Raw genomic sequence first — 22,721 nt, forward strand, 5'->3', positions numbered from 1 at the left:
TTGTTAAAATTATAAAGTCTCTTTCATAGGAAATGGTTAAAACCTTAACAATGTTCTACCTTTGTCAATAATTAACATGTAACAATTTCCTTGCTGTTTCATTCTCAACTCGGGCGGACGTTCCTTGATCGGTATGTCGTCCTTGAACCATGAAACCGTAGGTTCCGGAGTTCCTGTAATTTCCACCTCCATGTTGACGCGATCGCCACGTTTCACCACCTGAGCCTGAAGCCTTCTGCCGAATACAGGTGGGAATATTGTTTCTGCAAACCATTTTGCATTACAATTAATTTAAGTTTACCATAATTAATTGAATTACACCACAATCAATTTGATACTTTGTTCTTACTTTTGACAACCAGATCGGCTGTGCTACTGGCTGACCCAACATCGTTGCTCGCGGTGCAGGTGTATCGGCCTGCGTCCTTAACATTCACGTTCTTCAGTTCCAGCCGGATGTGATTGTGCGCGTAGCTGATCATCAGCCCATCCCTCGACTTCAGCTCCTGACCATTCTTCGACCATGTGATTGAAGGCGGGGGATATCCTGCGGAAAACGTTTGAATAATACATTAACGAGTCGTTAAACTTTGCGATAAAATTATTGCAACAAGAATTTAGTGGGTGGTAAATCTTTCTTAATATTAAAACTAGAGAGAAAGAAGGCGGTTGCCAAAAGTGAGAGTCAAACACCTTTCGGAATGTAACGCTGACATTTTTATTATATAAAATAGCTGACCATTACAATCTTAGGCAATTAGGCCTTAACAAATTCTTGTACAAATGCTATCGACCATTATATTTATATTTTATTATATATATATTTATTATATACATTTTTTGGTCTTATTATATTTTGAAACTTATCCTATACCGAAGTTTAGATGGTATAGTTAAGAATGCATAGGATCAATAGCATTGCACGATAAATATTAACCTTCGAGACGCGAATTTGGGTCACCAGTGATTGGCTAACTCTAGAGCAATAATTCACGTGGCTAAAGGATTGTTTCTCTTTTCAAATAGTCCGACGCTCGCTGTCACTGACCGACACTTTTGGCAATCGCGCAGACAAGTCGGTCCTACAATTGAAACGAATTCCCAAGCCTTGCATACCTCTATTAGATAATTCTCTCTTAATATTACTCAGAAGAGATCGATGCATGGCGACTAAGATTAAATCGGTTGCTCTTAAATTTTTCAAAGAATAAATTAAAAGCCTCACCCGTGAGACAGGCAACGATTAAAAATAAACGCGGAAGTCGATACGTTTGGCAGTGATAACAACCGTCACAATCACGTTATTAAGCTGAATTAATTTTAGAACGAAAGTAATCGGAAAATTCGTATGTAGTCCAGCTATTAATATCATGTGACACGAAGAAGCACTCGCGTGATCTCACCATCGATAATTCCTTCGAGGACGACGTCGCTGCCTTGATCGACGATCATTCCCGTGATCGGCGACACGAACCTCGGCGCCGTAGATTTTCTGGTCGGTCTCGGCGCCTGCGACGCCGCTTTCACGTCGCGTTTGATACCTTCCTCGTCCTGAGAAACCACCACCGTTTTCTCCTGTCGAATCTCACCCGGCTGGTCCTGTATGATCTTTTCGTGTTCCTCGACCTTGTACGACTGCCCAAGGAAAACGAAACAAAATTAAATTTTAATTTAAATTCTAGGCAATGGATTATATATTGAACTAGACATTTAATTGTAGTAGATTCGTTAGTATTGTACCTGCATGACAGGAGGTGCTCCATTCTCCGACGACGACTGCTCGGTGCTGTGGATGGTTGTTTTAAGGCAGACGCCGGTCGGCTCCTGACCGGACTTCGCCAAAGTCGAGGACATCGTCGACGAGATAAACTCTTTTTTCGTGGTCGTTTGGGTAGTCGATGACTCGGTGATGGTCTGCGACATCTTGGTAAGCACCTGATTCTCACCGGCCGCCTCGGACATCTTCTCCGAGGAGAAGTGTTTATTGCTGGTGCTCGCCGCGTGCATGTCTCCTTCGACGGGCTGAGTTTCGACTAGTTCAAGCACCCTCTCGACTTCCCCGGCTCCCTCGAACTCCTTTTTCGCCTCCTCCCTCGGCCAGCCACCTAATAACGATGATTAATCGAGTTATCAATAGATCGATGACTCTTCCCTGGCTTGTGGCCGGTGAAATTCCTTTTACTTTACTCTTGCGCAATTTATATTGTTATTATTAATTTACTATATGGGACGAATCCATCGATAAAGTGTAAAGAATAGATCAGCGAGAAGGACCAAGGTCGAAATCGTGGATACGAAATATTGTATTGATTATATTATAATTGGATTCAAATATTAATCTCTATGTTTGTTAAAAATAAAAATAATATATATATTTTAGATAAGATAAATGTGATAGAGAAGTATAGAATATTTTAAAGGATTGTTGAGTATTAAATAGTGAATATTGCATATTGAATAATAACTATTGAACATTGAATATTAAATATCAAATATTAAATATTAAATATAACCACAAATAGAACAACAAGAAAATTGCATATCTCTTTCGATCGCGTATTTTACCTGTTCTAATGTTCACGTGTCTCTCGGTTCTATAATTATTGTTTCTGAAAATCTAGTTATCCATACATTGCTGAGCACGAGCGCGAGGAAAATCTGATATGCATCGAACGACCATATTTGTTTTCCTACGAAGAAGTAGGCGTATTTGAGTTCGAATTCCGCGCGTATCTGGTTTATTGACCTAAGCTCCGAATAAGACGGCGACGGTAAAAAAAATGACGAAAGAACCTTGACGATTTAAATAGAATTACATTTAATACGTATAAATAACTATGATTACGCAAACTTAATTATCTCCATCGTTCTTCGACGCTTTGAAACTACTTCGACTTGGGAGCTTACTCCTCCATTGAAAAATCCATTATTAGATATATTTTAACAGAATAAATTCATTAATAATATTATTATTAAATATCTTTCAGTATATCAAATTTATCAATAACTATTATTTTTTAACATACCACCGACTCAAATTGATCACGAACCCATGGAATCTTTATATATGTATATTTATTACAGAAATATGAAACGAATATCGTGAAAGTTGCAGTACCGTTGAATCAGCTTATCAATTACAATAAATCTGATACGACCGAATTACAAACCGGGCGTTTCGAGACTCTATTTAATTACAAGCGGACGCTCGCCAATAATCGTTCGTTTCCTGAGTCGTGAAAGTTCGTTAGCGTCGAATCCCGGATCGATTTATTCGTTCGAATCGCGGATTAATTAATAGGCGGCCGGTTTAATCGATGTCACGACGCTAGCAATAGAATCGTCGAATCCGGAATTAGAATTCGCGTGTTGCCGATGGTGTAATCGCCGTCGTATACGAGAATTCCGCGGCACCTCGGTTCCGAATCGCAGGTAGACCGACACCAACGGTGGATTCCTTATTAATTTTCGAAACAAAATTATGGTAACCCTTTCGTTCATTTTATTCGGTTTATCGCTACCCTATTCTTCCTTAGAGGGAATATCAGAGAATGCAATTAGCGCACAAATTATTCACTCCGCACACCTGTGCTTACTAGACTGAGAAATCATTCGGTGTGCTACTGCCACGTGATCCATATTGTTTACTAATGAATTATGTACATTTTAATGCAAATAATTATGCGATGATTGTGCAAACGTTTAAAGTTGCATTTCATATTATTGAATGTCGAAGTTGCACCGGAATTTCTTGGTAAAATTAAATCATTTTTAATTGTCGTCGAAAGTTATTTTTAGAGAATTAATTCTATCATTTAAATACATTCTTTAATTTTCTTTTAAAATAAATTTCATTTTCTTAAAGAAATAAATTGTTTTATATAAAGAGCATCGTGGTTTTTTACTGCTCAATAAATGCAATCTTCTCGATGAAGTCCAATTATTAGAATTAAATCAAAAATAATAAAAATGATTTAACGCTGCAAGAAATACAGTAATAAATTGTTTAAAAAATTCAAGCTCCGTCTCTGTTAATAAATCCAACTGTTGCAAGGCTAACGTTCGCTTCCAATCGCGCTGTAGTTTCTCGATTGCGCGTCGAACGCTCGCGTTCCGAATAATCGTGTCGCACACCCCCGGAGCCTCCGAGCGGAAGTATCCGTTTCGCAATCGGTCGGCCGGAGAGAGAGATGGTATTGCAAACTTTCCCAAAAATACACTGCAATGCATCATTTATGGAACGGCCGTTCAAATATCCCCGCACTTTATAATAATCGAAAGAAATCGCATTCCCTGGCCGGCATTCAAGAGGCTCGCCCGCCGGAGGCTTTAGACGGGGATTCACCTCGGCATATCTGGACCGCGATACCCGCGGCAACCTGTCCCGAATTCGCGAGCCGCTCGCGAAATGTCGCGCGCCGCGGGAATCCGAGACGAATTTTGATCCAGCGGAATTTTTTGCTCGGAAATAGACGAAAGAAATGAATAAAAATTTGAAGCGACTAAATAGCCGAAACAAAAGAATAGAAATTGAAGAAATTTAAAGCAATTAAATAGACGAAACAAAAAATTAAAAATTTAAAGCAATTAGATAGCCGAAAGAAAATAATAAAAATTTAAATTAATTAAATAGACGAAAGAAAAGAATAAAAATTTAAATCATTTGAATAGACGAAAGAAAAGAATAAAGAAAAAAATTGTCTTACTCGATGCACGCGAAGCGAATTATGTCCGAAAACAAACGAAAGGCGCAGGAATCGGTGAGCCGACGGTAACCGACTCCACACTAGCCTAATCGACGACAGAAATAGTGTCTGTCGTTCGTCTACAGTCTACCGCGACGGAAATCGAGCACTGGGCCGCAATTTATAAGTCGAACAAGATCTAACCGAAATTGCGGTCGCCGAGCGCGAAATTTAGTGGCCGATTCGTGCCGTAGCGAATTTGATGAATAACAAGCGCGCAGAACCGATTTCCAGTCCTTTTATTATAACTTCGATAATAGCAAATCCAATTGCAACACGTTAAATAGACGATGATATTTCGCTGAATATAATTTTCGCCATTTGACCTTAGCACATTTAGAACTTGGTTTCCGGCATTTGATTTTTCTATATTATAACGCCGCGTTAATAATAAACTAGTAATTACAATAAATAAGAATTAAACAAACCCCTAGTATATTATATACAGCTATGGTAAAAGTGAAAAGCTTCAAAGAACCTAAGAACAATAGCGTACGAATTTCGTTCGCTCGAGATATGATTTGGAAAAGGTAGAAAATCGCGCACGGCTGCCACGTCTTGCATAAGACGCAGACAATGTTCCAATCGCGCAAAGACCGGCGGTCCATTAATTACGAAAGCGAACCGAGTCGCGAAGAAATATGAACAAACCACCTGCATCTTTCCGTCGCATTACCGTTACCAATCTCGCAAGCTATTTTCACGCTTGACAACTCTCTCTCTCTCTCTCATTCTAGCAACCACAAACCAACACACCCTCAACCACCGTCGCCAGTCAAAACGAAAACATTTCCTCGCGAAAAGACATACGGTGCTCATTGAACTACAGTTTCGAAAAACATTTGTCACATTCCGCGTGGGAATCGCGCGGCTGCCTCTGCCCATAACGAGAACACAAACAAATTGAGATACCGAGACAGCGCGAGGAAGCACGCGCCGGAACGGTGAGATTCCAATCGATTTCGTACCTTTGACGGAGGAAGGTCGTCGCGCGGAGATCCCGATCGGTCAAAGATGGAGGTGAAACGAATGCGTGTGCGGCGTAGAGATGAGTTTCGGGGATGATCGAACGATGACAGGGCGGAAGAATGATGCGAGGGTACGGTCCCTCGAGGACGACGGTTCGTTTGTGTCCGGCTCGACTCGGTGCGACGACTCCCCGAAGAAGACGCGGTTAAATTCCCTGGGTTAGCGACTCTGGACTAGGCTACGCGCCGGGTATTCGTGCCGACAAAAATAACGTGGTTTCCGAGTGTGTGCACCGGGCCGAAAGAGAGAAAGAGCCGCCGCGGACGGCGGGCCGAGAGAGTCTTCTCTCAACACCGCGATACACGGAACAGCGTCGGTCAAGCTTGCGAGAACACGGGAAACGCGGAAACTGACCTATCAAAAGGGGATGGGAACATAACCTGACATCGGACGTGTCACCAATTGAACCGCAACTCTTGCACGGTGTTCCTCTTTAGAGAATTCGATGACAGAAGCTGCTAGAACTTTTGAACCATTAAAGATACCGCGCTGCTTATATCCATGAAAAATAATTAGAAAATAGTTTGGTATTTTTTGTATTTGTCGAACAATAAATTTCAATACACTTTCGTCGCTTTTATCGTTGAATAGAAGGTTAGAGAACGGGTTGCCGCTAATGCTTCGCCGCGCTATCGTTGGATAAATGTTTTTGCTCGGCTACGCCTGCACTTGATACATACGTGTAGATATACATATAGGCACGCACAGGTGGGCGTTCGAAACGTCAGATTTAATTGCCGCGGCATGTGCGCCGACCTAATATTAGTCGTGACTCAAAAGCGACTTTTTTGCCGGTGAAAGAAGAGAAAAGAGTTTTGTTTAGTCGCTCCCGGTTAAAAATAAGACCCTCCCGTCCATATAACACCGGGTTCGCGGTAATGGATCGGGGAATATCATTTAACCGGCGAAACTAAATCCGTATCAAAAGGGACCGGCCGCTTCGAGACGACGATACTCATTAACCGAAACGCGGTGACATTTTTAACACCGATGCACGATCTAGAATATTAATATTCGACCGTTTGTTCGACCAGGCGAAACATTAAAGAGGAGATAATAAAATTAAATCAATGAAGTAATATTTTAATCATTTAATTTGTTATTTAATTTTTATAATTTATTTTAATTAATTTAAAGATTTTTAAAATATTTATATTAATATATATAAAGTATATACAGTAATATAAATTAGGACTGATATATACTAATATAAAAATACTATTAAAATTACAACTGCAATATAATAATGTAAAAATACTATAAAAATTTTGGAGTGCTATATAATAATATAAAAATTAAGACTGCTACGGACAATTGAATATTTCTCGAGGGTGGAGTCATCGATTAATTTATCCCCAAAAATACGCGAGTCCGCGAGGATGAATAACAAACTTTCTGCCAAGATAGTTGGAAATAGTAACTGAGTCTTTCAGAAAGACGCTAAGCACGAGGAAATGTCGTAAATAGACTGGGAATCCCTTTACATATATGGCGGAGCATATAAGTGAGACTTTTAGTCTGGTTTCCCCATAAATGAACTTCCAGTTTAGATACATTTTTCAGAAGCAACCCCGACGAGTAGGATGATTAATGTCAAAAATAAAACAGAAAATTGCATACATAAAATGAGAGATAGCAATAAATACTATTTATAGATTGTATAAATAAAATGAGAACTGGCATGAATAGAATAACATACAGAATATTTAGAGATAAATAGAAGAAAATATAGAATATTAGGAGATAAATAGAACAAAATATAGAACATTTAGAGATGAATGGAATAAAATACAGAATACGAGATTTAAAAAATTCTCTGCTACGTGACCCACCGATCGATCAAAATGATCCTATTACTCAAACGAATCGGGACACCGGCAGATTGGTTTTCTAAACGAGAAAACATTTGGCTCGCGAGTAGTTCGCGTTCGAACGAGCTCTCGATGGCCGGCAATCAAACGTCGCGATTTCGAAGAGGTTGTGTAGTTGGAGGACGGTATCGAATTTCACGGCTTAGCGAGCGTGTCGCAATGTCGTGCTGTTAGGCGGTGTCGTGTACATGTAGCTACCACGCGGGTGTCGAAATATCGTGTCTCATCTTTCCCGTCGTTCACCGAAAACGAAATTGACAGTGGTCGCAGCGGACGCGACGGCCATGCGTCGGCTACATCGTGAATGAAGTCGCCGCGCCGCGCCGCCATGCGGCACGGCCGTACGTTTATTAATAACTCGTGGCACCGTTGCGGCCGATACGACGATATTCTGGCAACGCGCGTAAACGAATTTCAACGCAACACCGCGGGGCAATAAAAATCGTCGTCGAACCGAAAGATCGACGGAACGATACCGGTAGCCTCGAAATATGATTCCCGCGATCCGTGGACGCGTAACACCTGGAATTTTAACGGCCGCAACGCGAATAGACGCGGGAGAGCTTCTCGAACGACGGGACCGTCTACGGACTATGGGAATTTCGAACGACGTGTCGAAGCGAAAAAGAAAGCTTCGGTGGTTGAATCGACGCCCTTGTGTCAAGGGTCGAGTCAAATTAACGATGTTAATAATTTAGGTTTGGATTAGTAAAAGTCGCGATATGCAGATTGATATTCATAATTGAAATCGGTGCTTCAAGGCGGACTAACTATTTCTAGACCGAGATCAATGATTAAATTTGCGTTGCTATTTAATAGCGAATATTAAACATTTTTAAGAGAATAAAATTCGAATAAAGCCTCTGATAAATAACTATGCACAAGACAATGTACGCGTGCACATTTATGTCAACGAGGAAGAAATCTGTTATTTTTTATCGCAACAGAAAGCTTTCTTATTCTGTATAAATGTTTAAATATGAAAGCAAAATATAATACTGGTGGTCATAAACAGTATTTTTTAAAGGGATTCGACTTGAAAACGTTTCCGAGTTATTTCAGACGTTTGTGAGAAACTTACCAATTTCTAGACGAGCACTGCAAATCGCTTTGCCAGCAGCGTTCTCCGCCACGCAGGAAATAGTGCCGGCATGCGTGCTTCCGGTCTCCGGAATGGTCAGCACCTGCCGATCCCCGCTGACCGACACCAAGAAATCCTTGCCATGGACGGGTCGATCGTTAAACAGCCATTGGATCTGAAAGGCACGCGTTCGATTCAGCTGATCAGACTCTTTAAATTCGATTAATTATCTGCCATGAAATTAATAATGACATATTCGCCCAGCGTTTTTTAACTGCACAGCAGAATAATCGGAAGATTCGTTTCTAAAATTAACCCTTTGAAGCGGGAATTTTTCAAAGCACTAATCGTTGTCGTACTTTCTTCGGAGGTTCATAGATTATGATTTTTAATTTTTTGCTAAACACATAGTTATAAATTAATATTATAATAAATTAATATTTATAGCGAAAAAATTCGTGGAAAGGTGTCGCGTTAAAAATATGGAATAATTAAAAACTTTGGCATAGATAATCCAGTTTGGAGTTCACATTTATTGTTAAAAATGTGAGATCGCTTTCAAAATGGTTTCAGACACCCTAAGGATACGTTTCTAAGAATTCTCGCCGATATAAAAATAAATTCTGCATGTTCAAATAAACATCAGAAATTCTTCGAGCCTCCGGATCACTAAAAATTCCTGCGTTACACTTGGAACTCTTGTCTCTCTCACTCGATCCGAGAGATGCAGTTATCACAAGATCTCAATCGAGATCGCAAGGAATATTTGTCGATCGATGTGTCGTCGCACAATTTTTTGTAATTACGCGGCAAGGAAGTCACAGGTGCGATGAAGGTGCAGTACCTGGTCCCGGATTCTCACAGAAAGTTGCGCGCGGCGTGGCTCGCGGCGCGGCTGTAACCGCGAATTTCCAGATCAGGTACATTGTTCCTGTTTAAATATAAACCGGAGCCACGAAATTACTCTCAGTCGGCCACCTCCTGACAGGCTGGCCAACTTCGCGCGCCCCTATCTTTCACGCGGGCCCGTGTCGCGACACTTTCGAAAAACGACTCTTGATCCGGCGCCATGATTCGAGCGACCGCTGCCTCTCGCCGATCGCATTTATCCACAGGCGGGACCGCAGATTTACGATCGACGAATTTGTTTACCCGGGGGATAATAACGAGCTGCGAACGCGATCGATGGACGCTGAATCTTCTATACTACAATTTATGCAATAGTCGAAATAGAATGGAACCTTGATTATCCGAGAACAGTGTCTATAGATTGTAAATTTTGTGCATTGGTCACGAAAGTAGGTTGATCGGATGCGCAACAGTAAAATTATTTGAAGAATTTAGAGGCGATAATAATCTAATACCATTATTTTAGAAGTGCCATTATTTTCTAATGCTATTATTCTCGGGTGATTCAAAGTTATAATATGCAGTGGAATATGGTTATGCACCTTGCAATTATTGCAGACAATTTATGACAACTATGTCGGTGAAACATTGTTTAATCCCTCGCGCTATACGCTCTAATTGAATTTCCTTGGCTCGATTACAAACTATAATTATTCTTACATTAGAGATGTTTTTAGTATTTAGCAAGTGCTTGCCCAATAAAATAATTGATTAATGCTGCCATTATCTGCTTTGAGATGGTACCATGAAGCGCTCTCGTTTAAAAATAATCCTTTTCTTCATTCCTGAATGCGTCTACGTTACTCAGCCGATAGTGTTTGCGAACAGTATTCGAATTAGCACCGCTTAGAACGATGACAATGATGGCACTAATTAATTCCCAAGGCCTAAGTGACTATTAGTCATTAGGAGCAGCGGTTAACGAAACATGATCGACAGGTTCTGTTTTAATGAATAATAAATTAATATAATGATAAATAAATATATAAATAATGAGTAAATAATAATACATAAATAAGTAATGATTAAATTGGTATTTTTCATCGTCGATGCTTACCTTCGGCGATGGTTTTCCAACAACGATGCACTCGAACTTCGTGGAAACACCTTCCGGCACGATCCTGTCGTCGAACCGTTCCTTGAACGTCGGGGCGATCAGTTTCTCTTCCATTTGCACGAATTCTTCTTTTCTTCGGAAATCTCCCAACGATCTAACAACCAGCCTAGCAAAAGCCTTTGCTTTTCCGTGAACGTTTACAGCTTTCACGGTGTAATTGCCACGATCTTCGGGGATCACAGACAAAAATCGTAGCACGCCGGTTCCATCTTCTTTTTGTTCGATCTAGATATTGCGAGATCGATTCACTTACATTATAATTAAATCGTGCTAGATCAATTACATTGCAGTTCAATTCTGCTAATTTAATTACGTTGTAATTCAATTGTGCTAATTCATTGTAATACAATTGTCTTAATTCCTTTGCATTGTAATTCAATCGTGCTAATTTAATTGCATCGTAATTTTATTGTACTAAGTTAATTATATTGTAATTTAAATGTGCTAATTTAATTACGTAACGATTCAATTACGTTTTAACTCAGTTACATGATTGAAAGCTTTGAGTTAAGTCAATTGCTAAATATGTGATTTACAATTACGAATATAATTCAGATACAATACGATTGAAAGACAATGTGACTGAATAATAATGTAATTTTCATTTTCTATTTCCTCAAACTGTTCTAAATGATTTAAAATTTTCTGTAAACGTTAGAGCGGCTACCTCACTGTACAATTACTGAAATATTTTTTCAATTTTACTAATACTTGAAATAAAAAAATGTAACAGAACTGTCGTATCTTCGATTTATCATCTGAGCTTATAATGAAGATTTAAAAAATGCGTTTCGTATTTCATGGTAACTTATGTGTAGGCGATTACCAAAATTCTGTCGCTTCCTGTGATCTCGCCACTGTCGGAGAACCATTTGAGTTCCGGTTTCGGTTCTCCAATCACCGCGCAGTCGAAGATGGCGTTCTCGCCTTCGGCGACCAACGAATCCGTCGGCAGCTTCACAAATTTCGGCGGCGAACCGGCGACGAGCGTTTCTTCGGGTTCCGGTTCCGGTTGCGCTTTCTCCAACTTGTCCGGAACGGAAACCGCTAAACATATAAACGTTTCCAAATATTTTATAAAGACAAGTTGCAAATACGATAACAGTTAATATGCTACACTATTGCATAGAGAACGTATAATTAAATTATATTATTGTTATAATATTATTATATATATCAGATCCGAGATTTATTGACCGATGATTATCAGATAAAAGAAACGCGATATTTTTAAATTATTATCGATTTCTGGTACTCACGTGTTACTGTTAAGGTGCACTGACTAGATGCTTCGCCGCCAGAATTAATGGCGACTACTTTGTAGACACCAGCGTCGTCCAGGAACGCTTCGTGGATCACCAACGAGCACTTGTCGCCCTGGAACAGCAGCTGGAAATCGGCGGACTCCTTCACCGGTCGATCGTCGTGGTACCAGATCACCTGTAACAACAGATTTAGCAACACGTAGGTAATTACTTCCGCCGGAAAACAGTATCAATGATGTTAATAAACATAAATAACAAGGCCTCGTCTAATGTTAAACAAATATCTTATTAATATTACATAGAATTATTCTGGATAATGTAATAAATTTCTGATCTATTGGAAAATATTATCTCAATCATGTCATCTTAGATATGAAAATTATTACGCATTAAGGGTCGAATAGCCCGGTATTAGAATGTAGTCGATGAAGAGAAAAATCGAAAGACATTGAAAAAATGATTGAGAGCCATTGAGAGTTCGTAGTCAGTTTTCGGTTCCAGGTATACTTACTTCCGGTTCAGGCTGACCGACGATGACGCAGTCGAGACGAACGGACCTGCCCTCCTGGGCCTTGAGGTCCTTGAGGGGCATCTGGATCTTGGGCACGACAGGCTCCATGTCGCTGCAGGCCAGCTCCGAGTCGCTGGTTTCCTGAGGTAGTCGTCCTTTCACCGATACGTTACACGTGACCGTGGCTTCGCCGGCGTCGTTCCTCGCGGTGACCATATAGCACCCGGCATCTTTCGCGAACGCCTCCGCGATGATCAGGCTCGCCTGGCCACCGTCCGCTTGTATCTGAAGCAAACGGATCGCGACACCCTGAGCGCGCTCGATTCCAGTACTTCCTTTTCCTTCGTCGCCGGCACGTTGCTCTATTTCGAATTCGACGCGTGCAAGTCGCTAAAAATATCGGGGGATGCTCGCGAAAGGCTCAACCGAGGAATCGTGGAAGTGAGAGGAGACGAGGAAACGTTGTTTTCTTCGGGGACACGTCGCTCTCGGCTCGTCGTCGGTTTTCGTCCGCCGTTTTATCGGCAGAATGCCCGGAAAGGTAGGATCGGGTCGGAAATATCCCGAAATCGAGTCAAATCGTTGCCAGAATTAAACGGATCTAGCCAGACAAACTCCGGTCCTTTTATAATTTCCCAATTAACATAGAAATGTAAATTATCAAGAGTTGTTCAGTTGCCAAGAAAATTCGTAATAAGTGATCTAAATTTTTACCTTTATATTCATGGTTTCTTCAACCGGTCTTCCATCGTGATACCAAGTCAACGTCGGCAGCGGATTGCCTGTCGCCTTGCATTCGAGTTTCACTCTCTGGCCAGCTCTGCCCATCGCATTCGACAAAGGTGTCACGAAACGCGGTTTCTCCATGTTGCTTTCTGGACCTGGAATTGATCAAAGAATATTTTCTGGTACTGGCGTAGTTAGTGCATAAGGAAAAATAGTCTTTTTGAAAATCAAAGCAAATTGTAAACTAACTACATTGCTGCGGTATCGTTATACATTTTAAGATAGTATTACTATGCATTTTAAGACAATATTACTGTACATTTTAATATAGCATTACTATGTATTACTATAGAACACAATTTATACTGTTAAAAAGTTGCGGCATCAATGAAACACAAAAGCTGAGAGTTTCCTGTAAAATTATTATAAAAATGTATTCCAAGAACAGGAATAAAAACTGCCAGTAAGCCCTAAATTAAAGAAGCGTAATTAATACAGGAAAACAGACTTGTTAAAAATGACTTACAATGTACATTAATATTTATACTAGTCATGCAATAAAAACGGTTCATTAAAGTATCGAAAGCGTAAAGCAAAATTAATTTGCAATCTCCATTATTTACAAAAGTTTCAATTAATAATAATCAGTCCAGTGAAATCTGTTAATTGATTGTAAGTATCCGACAGCTTGTGACCAGGATACGTGTCAAAAATATGAATATACATTGTATCCTACACTTTGTATTTACACATCACGTATTACATGCCATACAGAATATTTGGTATATTATATATAATACGATATAGTAAATATATAATATTATACACTTATCAATGAACCGTGGTACACGGGATTTACGTTTGCATAAAGAAATCAAAATAAAACTCTCACTCTGCACATCGAGAAAAGCCGAAGTGGAAGCGTGGCCCAGACGGTTCGCCGCTTTGCACGTGTACGTAGCCTTGTCCTCGAGAAACACTTCTTCGAACTTTAACACGGCCTCGCCGTTGTTGTACGTGATTATATAGTCCGGGGAATTGTCGATGTTCGTGTCGTTCTTGTACCACTGCACCGTTGGCAGCGGATTCCCTTCGACGGTGCAGTCCATTCGGAGCGAAGAGCCTTCCGTTACCACCGATGCTGCCAATTCCTTCACGAAAACTGGCGGACTCGCTTGCTCTTCCGGCGCTGTTTCTACAAATTGGAAGAGCAACAATGCGAATAACTGCTATTCATCTCCTATTATTTACAGGGGTATATGTATCTATCATTATGTTAACAAGATGCGCAGCTCTCAAGTTGATATCCAAAGACTGGAGTCTCACCTTTGACAGTCAACGTGGCAGCAGTTTCCGCAGAGCCGGCGATATTAAACGCTCTGCAAGTGTATTTAGCAGAATCCTCGGCGAAGGTTTCTTCAATCGTTAATGTACAAAGGCCTTGGACGTAAGTCGTCAGATAATCGGGGTTGTTTAGAATCGAAATTCCGTCCTTGTACCAGACCACTTCCGGCAGAGGATGGCCAACGAGGTTGCACTGGAACGTGAATTTCTCACCCTCTTGCACGGTTGTGTCGTTTAGGGGGACTGTGAACTCTGGAGCCAATGGAGGTACGCTGTCTACTTGCATCGTCTCGTAAAATCTGTCTCGCGATTCTTCGGTGACGGTTTTCTTCGCTGGACTTGCTTCGCGCGAAAATGCTGGAATCTTTTTCTCAATTTCCATCTGAAATTAAGATCAACGAGCCGTGATTTTATCAAAAATCTACAATTTATTCTTTGTACTTTTAATGTAATTCTGCTTAAAGTATAATCTCTTTCGTATTTTAAGATTTTTTTTTAATACTAAGACAAAAGTATTACCTTCTGCAAAATATGTATCTCTTTAGTGGTGACGGCAGAAGTCACCGTTTGCTGGACAAAGCTTTCATCGGTAGTCTCAAGTCGCTCGGTCTGCGCCGACACGGAACACAATGGCGCGGTCGAGATTGTTTGCGCCTCCCTTTCCTCCTTCAACTTGTTCGCTTCTGCGGTCGCTTTGTGCAACGTTTCGGCCGCAAGCTTCTCCGCGATCTTTCTCGCGTTCTCAGCCTCTTCTCTAGCGGCGGTCGCCGCGGCCATTTCAACTTTGGCAGCTTGCAGCTTCTCGTCCGTTTCTTGCTTCTCTATCCGCAGCTTCTCGCGTATGTCCTCCGCGTTACGCAGATTTTCCATCAATGTTTGCAACTCGGAGGAGACCACGGAGAACGAGTCAAGCATTTGACGGTTCTCGAGTATTACTTCGCTGAATTGGGGCAGCCTGTCTGTTCCTGTAGGTAACATTCGAACAGTTACTGAATATCTAGACAATTAATATAATTAATTACACCGCCAGGCATCGTAGATTTATTTACCGAATATAACAGTCGACAGTCCTTTTAATTTCTCGATCCTCTGCTCCTGTATCTCTTCGCCGGGTTTCACATAGTTCTCCATTTCCTGGATAAGGTCCATAACATCGCTCGGCGTTTTCACCGTGGTTGCTTTTCTTGCGATCACCATCAACAGTTTGCTGCCAGTTCTATTCCACTCTTTGGCTTCTTCCAGCAGAACGAAGTACTCCTCGCACAAGTTCATCCGTCTCTTCGTCTCGTCGACTCTCGCCTTGAAGTTCCTCCATCGTTCTCTCAACGAAGAAATGTCGTTCGCAATTTCTGGTGTCAGAAGCGTCATCGATTCCTCTGTTGTTCTCACAAATGTCTCGATTTTCTCTTCCAGAATCTACGAACAAGCGTAAGGATCTTAAATAACGAGACATTGTCGGGACCAAAATTAATTTATCAAATTCTATGATTTTATAAATACTTACCAAGACAGTTTTCTCAAACTGCACGAACGAAGAAGCGACAGCTTTAGTAGCTTGTAGATTCTCTCCGATCCTAGCTTCCACGTTCTTCAGGTGTTCGTTCAGATCGCGTAGTTCGTTATGAATCCTTTCCAAGTCCTCGACCAAGACACGGGTTCGTCGATGCTCCTCGATCTTCTCAATCTGATGCTCGCAGTTCGTGAAATCAAAACCAATCGACAGCATGGCGCGTTCTAATTTCTCGATATCCTGGACACCGGCTTCCGGTGGCTCCTGTTGCCGGATTCGATTGATCACCTCTTGCATATTGCCGTTTAGATAACTTAATCTGTCGTTAATATATTTTCTTCTCGCGGTCAGCTCGCTGGAGATGTTTTCCACCTCAATTATGCTCTTTAAGGACATCGCTCGCTCTGCCTGAAGCTTCAATTGATCGATGTCGTGTTTTACCTTGATTATAAAAGTAAATAATATAAAAATTATTTCTGAATTTTTCCACGATAGTTTCCAAGAAATTTGTATTGGGCGGTAATTTAAATTTTGAATGAATATTTAATAGCTACGCGTAACAATTAAGACAGCAGTGCGACATCTTACCTCGTCCATGTTCTGGCACACGCTAATCATTAAATCCAACAGAGTGTCATAACTCCTAGCCGTGGCACGTATATTTTCTTGCATCTGCTCGAGTCTCTTCAGTATCCCTTCAGCGATTTGACTCTCGCCTGTAGGACAATTTCCAATCGTTACGCAACGCCAATTATCGTCGATTCGATCAGTTACCTTTCTGGCCCAACGACATCATGCTCGTGATTCTACAATCCAACTCGTTGGCAGATTTGATCAATTCGGAGGGGACACGTGCTTTCGTGTTTTGTAGATCCTGAAGAATGATCGATGCTTCGGAGGACAGCGTCCTTATTATCGGGTACAGTTGCTCGCTGTATTTGACGACTGTCTCCAACGTCTGTACGGACGAACGAGAAACGCTTGTTACGAACTCAAATATTTGTGGATATTAATGAAACAATTATTAGTTATACACTTCCGAGTAAGCGTGCACATCCCCTAACCTTTGTACTTTCTTCGATTCGTCGCTCGTACTCGATACGTTTCTCGATCAAAATCTCGCTGGTGATTCTCTTCAACTGCAACTGTTTGTTCGCGAACCTATCCAAGAGTGTTTGCACGCACAAACAGGCCCTGTGTACGTCCAGGTAAGGGTCGTCGATCTGAGAAACAGATTGTAATCAGTAAAAATATGACATTTACTTCGAGCCTATCTATAAGAATATAAAAAAATATGATTGCGTTAAAAAATCATGATTTTGAAATTTAAAAATTGATTTTGAAGAAAACAATTTTTTTCTCGGCAATGCATGTGTTTAATAAAAAATGATAGAACTTTTATCGAAGCGAATCTCAGCCGAGAGGCCTGACAAGAGGAAACCGGGAAAGATTACGTTGTTCCGGAGGGGTGAACAAGCTGACCTTGACAGCGGTGTCCAAGAACGCTTTCCCGTTTCCGGTGAGTCTGAGGTAAAGGGACTGGAGATCGTTCCATCGTCTCTGAAGCTCGTCGACTTTCACCGCGTCCAAAATGTCAGCGGGTCTCGTCAGCTCGCTCTCGATCGATTCGATTTCCCTCGTTAACTCGTCGACGTCCAAATGAAACTGCAAGTAGATACTTCCCAATTCGATTCTTTTGGCAAGTAAATTTCTCGTCCGGTTCCAAAGGTTCAACAGCTCCGCAGCTTTCGATTCCAGCTCCATCTTCTGCAGCTCCTCCAATCGATCGGCAATCGGATTGATCTCGAACTCGAGACGCTCGACTTCCTCGGTCCTCTGCTCGACGTCGTTCAGCAGCTGACGGTGCAGCCGGCAGAAATCCTTCGCCATCGCAACGTCGCTGCCCATGTCCTGGTGACCCTGGAGGAAAGCCTCGGGGATGCTCATCAGCCATTTCCGCAGCTCGTCGTGTTTGTCCAGGAACGCGTTTATGATCCTCGATATCTCGAGGTTCTCCTTCTCGTGAGCCGTGCAACGCTCCAACAAACGGATTTTCCGGTTCTCCAACTCCTCCACCATGCGTTTCACGCCCTAATCGAAAGTTATTTTATCAACAACATTCGTTAATTTCACTATGTTCGTTTAATTAAAATTAAATTAAATACTTTTATATATACAGTATTAAATAAAGGTGATAACTGACCTCGGCACCAGGCGCCCCTCGCCCTGTGACATCGAGGAGAGCGTAGCCTTCCGTCAATGGCTTCGAGGTGACATCTTCTATGGTGGCCACTGTTTGTGCATGGAACCGAGCTAACCGTAAAGAGTATGGCGGATGCTCCGTTGTCACCAGCTGGATTTCAAGCTGATCCAGTTTCGTAATAGCCTAAGTAAGGGATATCGAATATTATTCATCAATTTCAATAATTAACGCGGAAATCAGAAAAAATACTAAATATAAATGCTTTCTTTCGAAAATACTTACCGATCGCGCGGAATCGAAAAACGTTATAGCCCTGTTCAACAGCGATTCGTACTGGTCTAAGTCGTTAACATAATCAGCCGCGGCGCCGAGAATGGCATAAGCTTGTTCCGTCGCCTGTTCGCCGGCAAAGTGTCCCGATGACACTAATCGTTCGGTCGACTTCGTTATCTTGATCGATCTGTCTTGAAATTCCTGTAATTTTCATACTGATTATCAAAAACTAGTCTGCGAAAGAAGATGATCGATTTAATACTGTATTATTAAAGTAAGATAATTTTATAAGTATTTATAACAAACAGTGAAAATACTAATAACGCTTTGGAATTACCTTGGCTTTACTCTGCAGCTTTTTCAATTCGAAGAGAAGCAATTCCGCGCTGGACGCGGAATCGCCGAGTTGGTCGCAGCTGCTCGATAGGGCGGCGATTCTGTCGTTCAAGATCTCCTCGAGATCACGTAGGTCGGTGGCTAGCAGAGCAAGAGCCAGGCATTGCTCCAATTGAGTCTTTCGACTACGAAATGACGTTTCGATCAATTGTCTTCGGTCGTGGAGCTCCTCTAACCATCTTTCGACTTTTATCACGGCTAAACAGAAGTCAACGAAAACCGCATTGTCAGAGAGAAATCATAAATAAACGCAATTAGATAAATAATCGAACAAAATGCAAAATATTGCTTTTTATTCCATATTGAAATTGTTCAAACTTGCATTTTTCAGAAGGGTGACTTAATTAATTCTTTAAATGGAATAATCGTAAAATAATTCTTGTTATAATAGTTATTATAATAATTCATATTGTTATAATAATAATATATATTAATAATATATTATTACTATTTTTTGACTCTGCTATAACAATAACATTGTTATATTACTTTTCTTCGTATTTATTTATTTATTTATTTATTTCGTTGTTAACTAAATCAATTTGAAATTTTTAATGTCAACCGTTACTTCTCTCGCGAGTAATTTGTTCGGTTATGAATACAGCGAGAGACCTATTAATCTTTGTTGGAAATTTCACTTTAGCATGATTTACTATGGTGTCACTGCACGATACATCCGTTTAACCCGTCAAATTCCTCTTTAAACGTTCTCGACTTTCCCACTGCAACGAAGAAACGTAATTTCAACTTCGAAGAACTATTTGCCGCGGATTATACACGCTTTCTCTGTGAATTAACATTCTTCGCGTGCCCGCACGTTTATAAACAAAATTTTATTTCCCGAAGACGAGAAACTAGTTTCTTTAATTTCCTTGGACGCGTTCGTGAATTGATGCGAAGTGTTACGCGACATTCATCTGCTTTCCGCTATTAGATTTCATTGTTTAAACATTCCATTGTTTAAAAATTAAAGTATTGTACTATTAATGCATTCTGTTGTTAAAATATTCAACTGTTTATGCATGTTACAATTGAATAGTATTATTACTAATTAATTTATTTCATAACCTTGCCATTAAAGCATTTCTCGTGCAAACCATTTTACTATTGTCGTATTCATCGAAAGACGTCAATTCGTATCAATTTACCAATATCCTTCCAGCAAGCATGTTTCAAGGAATCGAGAAACGGGACTCATCGTCGCCGAGGCGTTTCATTGTAATTATAGAGGTCCGTCTGTCGTTTTGCGTGTCACGGTGGAAGGTGTCGGCGCGCGAAAGGCACACGTCAACTTATGTCATCGATCAAATAAAAGCGAAAGGGAATGGTCGCGATGAAAAATACATATACATGTCCTGTATAGAAATATCGATAATGATTATTTTCCCCGGCGGAAACATTAATTGCAACCGCTCACCATGATCGGCTTCCAGTTTAATTCTGTCCGGTCTGGAATCTAATGTGCCCTCGTTCGCGATTTCTTTCAGTCTGTCCAACAAACTCTTTCCCTCCTGCAGCGCGCCCATCAGCGCCTCCAGCATGTTCTTCCGTAGATCGTGGATCTTCGACAGGAAGTTCTTCACGGCCTCGATCTCGATCGGCAGCAGCGTATCGTTGCACGTCATCTCGAGGGCCCTCATGCTTTCGCGACACTCCTCCGCGCGACTGCAAAATACGCATTATCATCGACGGTAATCCAAATAATATTATCAATGTATGTCGTCGAGTCTTTTTATTGAATTTTCGGAAAAGTAATTCCTTTTTCTCACTAGCTACCTCCGCAGATTATTTGTACCGGACAACTTCATGCTAAACCTTATCATTGTTGCACAGAGTGGTTCGTCTAAACTAACCTAAATATCTCTTGCAATAACGATGCCCTAAACGGTAATTCAAGTCGTAATACGATCCGTAATGCTAGTCGAAATCCTTCAGTTTCAAGACATATTTAGATCCTCGTGGATCAACTGTTAGCGAATTAACTATTCTGTGGAACTGCGTGCAAAATGTTATTCTAACACGTACCACTGGAACAATACGTTGCAGTCGAGAATCTGCTTGCGGCGCTCTAAGAGCTCGTTCACGTCGTGCCAAGCCTGGCCCAAAGTTTCCGCCATCGCGGCGTACACTTCCGCTCGTGGCCTTTGGTTCGAAATCAACTGATCAGCCTGCCGGAGCAGCTCCTCCACCGGGCTCTGTTTGCTCTTATTACGGAAACAAACGATTCGGATTAAATATTTAATTTTTCTATCCCCAGAACATCTGTTGTTTCGCGAATGACATTTTTCACAATTTAACATTTCTTCTGATTTTTCTCTATTGTTGTAAGTTAAAGCTTGAAAGTGGGTTTATGTAAAAGAATATTTTTAGTTTATTTTAATATTCGTAACGCTTTAAATTACGCCTACTCATTTTTGCAATAAACGCGTTAAATCCGTGGTTTGTTTATTAAAAGCTATGTTCTAGAAAAATAAAAGTTTCCAACTGGTTTTCGCAGTTTCTTCGGCGTTCTGGCACGTTCTAAAATAAGGAAAAATGATCAATTCTTTTTAGTCAATTTCTAATCAAGTAAATTGAATCGAATGTCTGACAAGAAGTATGCTGAAAATGTGGAATAAATGAATAAATAGAACGCCTACTGGCCAGATGTGTTGGCACGATCAGATATCGAGAGACACGGACACCTGTTTAGTGTAGTACAGATTAGCATAGTCATTAGTTTACCTGTAATCGAAGCAGAACTTCGTCGTGTGCGCTCGAAAGCTCGGTAGCTTCTTCGACCGAGGAGCCGAGCTTCGTTAATTCCGGCTGTACCTCCAACACCTTCAGCCTGAGCCATTCCCCGCTCTGCAAGAGGCAACAACGAAAACGTCAAATTCCATGTATGTACCTCATAATTTATTTTTATGTCATTATCATTTTCATATAATTCCTTATTTACTCGATGTAACAGTACTTTATTCGCTAAAATAAAGACATAATTAACAACGAGATTAGCGCAGTCGAACATTCGTGATAGTAACGCTAATTCGGCTGTAAAATGAATAACCCATACAACGATCAAATTACATATAGAGGGTGTCCTAAAAGTCACTCGCAATTGGAAAACAAAGGAGTTTTTGAGGTAATTTCAAGTTGGCATAACCTTTGCAAAAATTCAATCCGTGACTTCTTTTACTAAAAAGACACTGTGGCCAATGAGAGACGAGCTCGGCTGGCACGAGGCGACCTAGTCAAACAACAGAATTAGGCTTCGTCCAATAGTTGCCTAGGCCGGCTAGCATCGGACGAGTTTGCATCTGATTGGCCACTACTTTTCTTAAATAACTCGCAAACAAAGCCACGAATTGTATTTTTGCTAACATAATTTTGGGACACCCTGTATAAGATAAATATAACTATTATTAATATAGTATAAATACAATTGTAATTAATACATATATCAACAGACATACGAATAAGTAAGGCAGCCTTATGAACTAGTTAGGCTTAAAAGTAACGAGCACTTAAATCAGTTAATCGACATACGAGCGTTTCATTCCAACAATAATTTATCCAATAAAACGTGTCCAGAATGAAAATCTGATTCAACTTGGTTGTTGGAATATATAATGCAACATTCTCATAAAATCGAGCCGATCGTCCCGAAAGTGTATCGTATCCATTGGCTACCTGGAAAAGAGCTGGCAACTCCATAGAGCATAACCTAATATTTACCGGCAATCTTCTGTCGCCGACTTG

At 40.8% G+C, this 22,721-nt stretch overlaps 1 protein-coding gene across 7 annotated transcripts in view; it reads right to left on the reverse strand.

Annotated features, from left to right (window-relative positions):
• Window positions 1-22,721, reverse strand: part of LOC144473128 (uncharacterized) — a 56,100-nt gene that overhangs the window by 10,508 nt on the left and 22,871 nt on the right. For all 7 annotated transcript variants that reach the window (XR_013494499.1, XR_013494498.1, XM_078186738.1 and 4 more), the window contains 25 exons: window positions 21,705-21,827; window positions 21,006-21,184; window positions 20,398-20,645; window positions 18,922-19,178; window positions 18,594-18,785; window positions 18,312-18,494; window positions 17,591-18,199; window positions 17,173-17,331; window positions 16,883-17,066; window positions 16,697-16,824; window positions 16,103-16,549; window positions 15,648-16,014; window positions 15,118-15,563; window positions 14,581-14,980; window positions 14,147-14,449; window positions 13,243-13,409; window positions 12,529-12,813; window positions 12,012-12,192; window positions 11,579-11,799; window positions 10,693-10,977; window positions 8,727-8,901; window positions 1,741-2,105; window positions 1,404-1,635; window positions 350-547; window positions 60-263 (listed from right to left, as the gene is read on the reverse strand). Coding sequence is in view for 5 of the 7 variants with exons in the window: in XM_078186738.1 (XP_078042864.1) it covers window positions 60-263; window positions 350-547; window positions 1,404-1,635; window positions 1,741-2,105; window positions 8,727-8,901; window positions 10,693-10,977; window positions 11,579-11,799; window positions 12,012-12,192; window positions 12,529-12,813; window positions 13,243-13,409; window positions 14,147-14,449; window positions 14,581-14,980; window positions 15,118-15,563; window positions 15,648-16,014; window positions 16,103-16,549; window positions 16,697-16,824; window positions 16,883-17,066; window positions 17,173-17,331; window positions 17,591-18,199; window positions 18,312-18,494; window positions 18,594-18,785; window positions 18,922-19,178; window positions 20,398-20,645; window positions 21,006-21,184; window positions 21,705-21,827 (6,538 nt within the window). In the remaining 2 variants the exon portion in view is untranslated. The remainder of the gene's footprint in view (window positions 1-59; window positions 264-349; window positions 548-1,403; window positions 1,636-1,740; window positions 2,106-8,726; window positions 8,902-10,692; window positions 10,978-11,578; window positions 11,800-12,011; window positions 12,193-12,528; window positions 12,814-13,242; window positions 13,410-14,146; window positions 14,450-14,580; window positions 14,981-15,117; window positions 15,564-15,647; window positions 16,015-16,102; window positions 16,550-16,696; window positions 16,825-16,882; window positions 17,067-17,172; window positions 17,332-17,590; window positions 18,200-18,311; window positions 18,495-18,593; window positions 18,786-18,921; window positions 19,179-20,397; window positions 20,646-21,005; window positions 21,185-21,704; window positions 21,828-22,721) is intronic.

Source organism: Augochlora pura, chromosome 7 (genome assembly GCF_028453695.1).
Source record: "Augochlora pura isolate Apur16 chromosome 7, APUR_v2.2.1, whole genome shotgun sequence".
In the NCBI taxonomy this organism is placed as follows: domain Eukaryota; kingdom Metazoa; phylum Arthropoda; class Insecta; order Hymenoptera; family Halictidae; genus Augochlora; species Augochlora pura.